This window comes from Diachasmimorpha longicaudata, unplaced genomic scaffold (genome assembly GCF_034640455.1).
Source record: "Diachasmimorpha longicaudata isolate KC_UGA_2023 unplaced genomic scaffold, iyDiaLong2 ctg00000281.1, whole genome shotgun sequence".
Lineage (NCBI taxonomy): Eukaryota > Metazoa > Arthropoda > Insecta > Hymenoptera > Braconidae > Diachasmimorpha > Diachasmimorpha longicaudata.
Window position 1 is genome coordinate 1,963 of NW_026974058.1, and position 8,038 is coordinate 10,000.

At 15.4% G+C, this 8,038-nt stretch overlaps 2 protein-coding genes across 2 annotated transcripts; both read right to left on the reverse strand.

Annotated features, from left to right (window-relative positions):
* Nucleotides 1–930: 930 nt before the first annotated feature.
* Nucleotides 931–3,403, reverse strand: LOC135172398 (cytochrome c oxidase subunit 2-like; the record flags this gene model as incomplete). Its single annotated transcript, XM_064138487.1, is given in 1 exon segment — nt 931–3,403. A coding segment is annotated over 1 exon segment (660 nt), but the record flags the coding sequence as incomplete, so codon positions are not given.
* Nucleotides 931–4,321, reverse strand: LOC135172399 (cytochrome c oxidase subunit 1-like; the record flags this gene model as incomplete). The annotated part of the gene is given in 1 exon segment (XM_064138489.1): nt 931–4,321. A coding segment is annotated over 1 exon segment (840 nt), but the record flags the coding sequence as incomplete, so codon positions are not given.
* Between the last annotated feature and the right edge of the window lie 3,717 nt (nt 4,322–8,038).

Sequence of the window (8,038 nt, forward strand, 5' to 3'; positions counted from 1 at the left end):
ATTTAATAAAATTATTGTTTACTAAAAAAATTTATCAATTAAATTTTTTTTTATTAATATTAATATTAATATATTTTAATATTATTTTAATAATCATTTATTTAAATAGCTTAAAAAAAGTTTAATAATGAAAATATTAAGATGATTTTATATCTTTAAATATATATATATATATATATATATATATATATATATATATATATTAAATTTATAAATATAAAATATTATTATTATAATGAAAATATAAAGTTTTTATTAAACTATATAAATAAAATAAAAATGGATTTTAACCATAAAATTTTAAAATTAGAAATTTTTATTGTTCATACTTATTTTAATTGGAAATTAATTCAATAAAATTATTAACAATAATTTACCTCTTTTTGGTTTCAATTAAGGATTAATTAAAATCAAAAATTCAAACCGTAATTGAATATAAATATTTATTTCTTAATTTAAAATAAATTTAAGTAAATATCTTTAAATGCAAATTAAAAATTTTAAATTAAACTATTATTCTTTTAAAAAATTCATTTTAAAGATCCTTCAAATTTTTCAAATTCTAACCCTAAATATAAAATTATTAAAATAACTAATCTTAAATATATTCAAACATAAAAATCTAAAATCTTAAATAAATTAATTATAGGTAATAAAAAAATTACTTCAATATCAAAAACTAAAAATAAAATCCCAATTAAATAAAAATGAATAGAAAATGGTAAACGAGATAAACTTAAAGAATCAAATCCACATTCAAAAGAAGATCTTTTTTCTCGATCTAAAATTCTTTTTTTTGAAATAAAAAAATTTAATAATATTAAAATTAAACAAATAATTAAAAATAAAAGAATTATAAATACAATTATTTATATTAAATTAATTAAACAATTTAATTGGAAATTAAATATACTTTTTATATTATACAAATATTAAAATGATAATCAATAAATAAATAAATATAAAAATAATCATACTAAATCTACAAAATGTCAATATCAAGAAGCCGCCTCAAACCCAAAATGATGAAAATTTGAATAATGAAAATTTAATAATCGATTTATAGAAATAATAATAAATAAAACACCAATAATTACATGTAACCCATGAAAACCAGTTATTATAAAAAAAACAGAACCATAGATTGAATCAGAAATAGAAAAAAATGATTCAGAATATTCTTTATATTGAAATATAATAAATAACCCCCCTAATAAAATAGTCAAATTAATTGATTCTTGACACCCTTTTCAATCAAACCCTTGATAAATTAAATTATGACATCAAGTAATTCTTGCCCCAGACCTTAATAAAATTAAAGTATTTAATAAAGGAATATTATAAGGATTAAAAACTAAAATTTCTTTAGGAGGTCAATTATTACCTAATTCAATACTAGGAGATAAAAATATATGAAAATATCTCCAAAAAAAAGATGTAAAAAATATAACTTCAGATAAAATAAACAAAATTATACCAATTTGAATTCTTTTTAAAACCTTTAAAGTATGATTACCTTGTAAAGTTCTTTCACGAATTACATCACGTCACCATTGAATTAAAATAAATAATAATCTTAAACTACCAATTAATAATAAATTATTATTAAATTCATTAAATCATTTTACAACACCAATTATAAAAATTATTAAAGATAAAGAACCTATTAAAGGTCAAGGACTCTCAGTAACTAAATGATACGGATGAAAAAATTTATTCATTAATTAATTAGTTTCTTTTAAATATAAAATTATTAAAATAACAAAAACATAAGATTGAATAATTGAAACTCCAGTTTCTAATAATAATAATAATATTTGAACAAATAAAACTATTAAATATATTATAAATCTACTAGGTACAAATCTTCTTAATAAAACTAACAATAAATGACCAGCAATTATATTAGCCGCTAAAACGAACAGATAAAGTTAAAGGACGAATAATTCTTCTTAATAATTCAATAAATACTATAAAAAATATTAATAAAAATGGAGTACCTTGAGGAACTAAATGAATTAATATAAATTTTGTATTTTTAAATCAACCAAATAATATAACCCCAAATCATATAGATAATGAAAAAATTACTGAATAAACTAAATGTCTCGATCTAGTAAAAATATAAGGAAATAACCCTATAAAATTATTAATTAAAATAAAAAAAAATAACAAATTTACATAAATTAAATTATTTAAATTAAATTTAACTTTCAAAATAACTTTAAATTCTAACCACAATATATATATAAATAACATAAATATGTACCTAAATCGAGAATTATAAATTCAATAAATTTGTGGAATTAATAAAATAATTAATAAACTAGATACTCAATTAATTGAAATTCATAAAACTTGAGGGTCAAAAATAGAAAATAAATTTAATATCATTATCAATTAATAAAAAAATTATTTTTCTTAAAAATATAATTATTATTTAAATTAACTTCAATTATAAAATATAAATATATTAAACCTAATAAATAAATTAATAATAAAAAAAAAGATAAAATTAATCAATCTATAGGTGACATCTGTGGAATTCATTAAAAATAAATACTAATTTATTATTTTTGAATTAAAAATTCAACTCTTATAATTAAGATATATAATGAAATTTAAATTAATTATAAATCTTTAATACCACAAATTAATATTTTTTTTAAACTATTTAAATAAACTTTAGTTAAATCATAACATTAAATTGTCAATTTAAAAATATTAATATAAATAATAAGTTTTAAAAATTTTTTACCCAAAATAAAAATATTTCAAAATTTACTCTTTCCAAAACAATTGGTATAAATCTATGATTTAACCCACAAATTTCTGAACATTGACCAAAATAAACCCCTAATCGATTTATATAAATATTACATTGATTCATACGCCCAGGAATAGCATCAACTTTAACCCCTATTATTGGAATAGCCCAAGAATGAATAACATCTACTGATGTAACAATACCTCGAATATTTATATTAAAAGGTAAGATTAATCGATTATCAACATCTAATAAACGAAATACTCTATTATCAACATAATCTGAAATTATAAAAGAATCAAATATTAAAGTATAAAAATCAGAATATTCATATCTTCAATATCATTGATGACCAATAATTTTAATTGTTAAATAAGGATTTAACATTTCTTCAATTATATATAAAATTTTTAAAGAAGGAACAGCTAAAAAAAATAAAATAAAAACAGGAATTAATGTTCAAATAATTTCCAATATTTGATGATGTAAAATATTTTTATTAATATAAATATTAAATATAAATCAAATTAAAATATAAATAATAAAAAATATAATAATTAATAAAATTATTAAAGCATAATCATGAAATTCAATTATTAATAAACTAATATAAGAATTATAATCTTGAAAATTTATTATTCTTCAAATATATATTTTTAATAAAAAAATAATTTTTATTTATGAATCTTAAATTCATTGCACTAATCTGCCATATTAAAATTTATTAATTAATAAAGGTAATTGTATATATGAATGAATTAAAGGAGGATAATATTGAAATCATTCAATAGAAGAATTACTAAATCTTAAAAAAATAACACATCGATAAGAAATAAATCTATCTCAAACTAAATAAATAAATAATAAAATTCTTACTAAAGTTATAATAGACCCAAAAGAAGAAACAATATTTCAAGATATATATATATCTGGATAATCTGAATAACGACGAGGTATCCCTCTTATACCTAAAAAATGTTGGGGAAAAAAAGTTAAATTTACCCCTATAAACATTAAAAAAAACTGAATTTTTAATATTTTATCATGTATAATTAACCCTAAAAATAAAGGGTATCAATAAATAAAACCAGCTATAATAGCAAATACAGCCCCTATAGATAATACATAATGAAAATGAGCAACAACATAATATGTATCATGCAAAATAATATCAACTGAAGAATTAGATAAAATAATACCAGTTAAACCTCCTAAAGTAAATAAAATAATAAAACCAATGGATCAATATATACTTAAATTTAAATTAATTTTTACCCCACTTAAAGAAGCTAATCACCTAAATACCTTAATACCAGTAGGAACAGCAATAATTATTGTAGCTGAAGTAAAATAAGCTCGTGTATCAACATCTATACCAATAGTAAATATATGATGAGCTCAGACAATAAAACCTAAAAATCCAATAGTTAATATAGCATAAATTATACCTAATGAACCAAATGTTTCTTTTTTACCTCTTTCATTATAAATAATATGAGAAATAATACCAAATCCAGGTAAAATTAAAATATAAACTTCAGGATGACCAAAAAATCAAAATAAATGTTGATATAAAACAGGATCCCCCCCACCAGAAAAATCAAAAAAAGTTGTATTTAAATTACGATCTGTTAATAATATAGTAATTGCACCAGCTAAAACAGGTAAAGATAATAATAACAAAATAGCAGTAATTAAAATTGATCAAACTAATAAACTTAATTGATCTAATTTAATTAAATAAAATCTTATATTTAAAATAGTTGTAATAAAATTAATAGCCCCTATAATTGATGAAGCCCCAGCTAAATGTAAAGAAAAAATAGCTAAATCCACTGAACACCCCCTATGACCTATTATTGAAGATAATGGAGGGTATACTGTTCATCCAGTACCAACACCTAAATTTAATACCCCCCTTAATACCAATAAAATTAAAGAAGGAACTAACAACCAAAATCTCATATTATTTATACGAGGAAAAGCTATATCTGGAGCTCCTAATATTAAAGGAACTAATCAATTACCAAATCCTCCAATTATAATAGGTATAACTATAAAAAAAATTATAACAAAAGCATGAGCAGTTACCATTCTATTATAAAGTTGATCTCTTATTAAAACACTACCAGTAACCCCCAATTCTAAACGAATAATTATTCTTATAGATAAACCAACTATACCAGATCAAATTCCAAAAATAAAATATAAAACACCAATATCCTTATGATTTGTAGAAAATATTCATTTTATCATTTATTAATTTTTAGTTTAAATAAAACATTAAATTGCAAATTTAAAATTATATAAAAATATAAAATTTTAGTAAAGTGTCTGATTTAAGTAATAAATTGTAAATTTATTTAAAAGAAAAAAAATTCTTCTTTACTATCTTAATATATAAAATTTATAATTTTAAATTATATTTTAAATTTTGAAAATTTATAGTTTAAAATTAACTTAAAATTTTTATTATAAAAATATTAATAAACCTAATACAATATATAAATTTATAATAATAAAAATATTAAAATTTTTTTCTTTTAAAAAAAAAAATAACCTTAAATTTATTATTAAATAATTTAATATTATAAAATTAAACCCTAATCGCAAATAATAAAATAAATAAATTAATGAATAAAAAATTAATATTAGTAAAATAAAAAAATTAAACATATTTAAATTTATAATAAAAAATCATTTTATAAAAAATCCAAAAAAAGGGGGGATACCCCCTAATGATATTATTATAAATAAAAAAAAATATATAAATATATTATTAACAAAAAATAAATCACTAATTTCTTCTAACTTTAATTTTCAAAAATAATATATAATTAAAAAATTTATAATTAAATATCTTAAATAATAAATTAAAAATACATTAATTCTAATTATTAAAGATAATAATATCCAAGATATATGATTTAATGAAGAATAACCTAAAATTTTTTTTAAAAGAATTTGATTAAAAATTATTAAAATTCTAAATAATCCTCTTAAAACTAAAATTAATAATAAAAAATTAATTATATAAATATAAATTAAAATTATTATTGGAATTAGTTTTTGTCAAACAATTAAAATAAAACATATTATTCAATCTAAATTAATTAACATATCAATAAACCAAAATTGAAATGGAAAAACTCCTAATTTTATTAATATTATTAAATTTATAATTAATAAAAAATAATAATTATTAAATAATAAATTCAAATTTATAAAAAATAAAAAAATTATTGAACTAAACCTATTTAATAAATAATATTTTATAGATTTATCCCCTACATAATTTCTATTAATAATTATTAAAACAATAAAAGCTAATAAATTCATTTCTATAAAAATTCACATTGAAAAATAATTATTTAAAAATAATAAAATTAAAGAACTTATTAATAAAATAAAGATATAAAATCAATTATATTTTTTTATATAAATCAAAAAAAAATAATTTCAAATTATTTTTAAATAATTATATTTTAATGTTATAAGCATAAAAATTTTTGATATTTTTAGAAATAGATAAAACTATTAAATATAATTTTAATTTTATTTAATTAAAATTAAAATTTTAATTTAAAATTTTAAATTAAATTTTTAAATTAAATTTTTAAATTAAATTTTTAAATTAAATTTTAAATTAAATTACAAATTTACAATTTTTTTAAATAAAATTTTATATTAATCTAATTTTTAAATAAAATCAACCTATACTGATTTTAAATTTATGTAAAAATTTTAATTTAATTAAAATTTTTAATTTGATTAGAATTTCAATTAATTTAAAAAAGGTATTTTAAAATTTAAAATTTAAATTTTTTTAAATAAAATCAACCTATATTGATTTTAAATTTTTAAATAAAATAAACCTTAATTTTAAATTTTTAAATAAAATAAACCTATATTGATTTTAAATTTTTAAATAAAATCAACCTTAATTTTAAATTTTTAAATAAAATCAACCTATATTGATTTTAAATTTTTAAATAAAATCAACCTATATTGATTTTAAATTTTTAAATAAAAAACCTATATTGATTTTACACTCACGTGTGATATAACCTTAATTTTAAATTTTTAAATAAAATCAACCTATATTGATTTTAAATTTTTAAATAAAATAAACCTATATTGATTTTAAATTTTTAAATAAAATAAACCTTAATTTTAAATTTTTAAATAAAATCAACCTATATTGATTTTAAATTTTTAAATAAAATCAACCTATACTGATTTTAAATTTATGTAAAAATTTTAATTTAATTAAAATTTTTAATTTGATTAGAATTTCAATTAATTTAAAAAAGGTATTTTAAAATTTAAAATTTAAATTTTTTTAAATAAAATCAACCTATATTGATTTTAAATTTTTAAATAAAATCAACCTATATTGATTTTAAATTTTTAAATAAAATCAACCTATACTGATTTTAAATTTATGTAAAAATTTTAATTAAATTAAAATTTTTAATTTGATTAGAATTTCAATTAATTTAAAAAAGGTATTTTAAAATTTAAAATTTAAATTTTTTTAAATAAAATCAACCTATATTGATTTTAAATTTTTAAATAAAATCAACCTATATTGATTTTAAATTTTTAAATAAAATCAACCTATATTGATTTTAAATTTTTAAATAAAATCAACCTATATTGATTTTAAATTTTTAAATAAAATTAACCTATATTAATTTTAAATTTTTAAATAAAATAAACCTTAATTTTAAATTTTTAAATAAAATCAACCTATATTAATTTTAAATTTTTAAATAAAATAAACCTTAATTTTAAATTTTTAAATAAAATCAACCTATATTGATTTTAAATTTTTAAATAAAATCAACCTATATTGATTTTAAATTTTTAAATAAAATCAACCTATATTGATTTTAAATTTATGTAAAAATTTTAATTAAATTAAAATTTTTAATTTGATTAGAATTTCAATTAATTTAAAAAAGGTATTTTAAAATTTAAAATTTAAATTTTTTTAAATAAAATCAACCTATATTGATTTTAAATTTTTAAATAAAATCAACCTATATTGATTTTAAATTTTTAAATAAAATCAACCTATACTGATTTTAAATTTATGTAAAAATTTTAATTAAATTAAAATTTTTAATTTGATTAGAATTTCAATTAATTTAAAAAAGGTATTTTAAAATTTAAAATTTAAATTTTTTTAAATAAAATCAACCTATATTGATTTTAAATTTTTAAATAAAATCAACCTATATTGATTTTAAATTTTTAAATAAAATC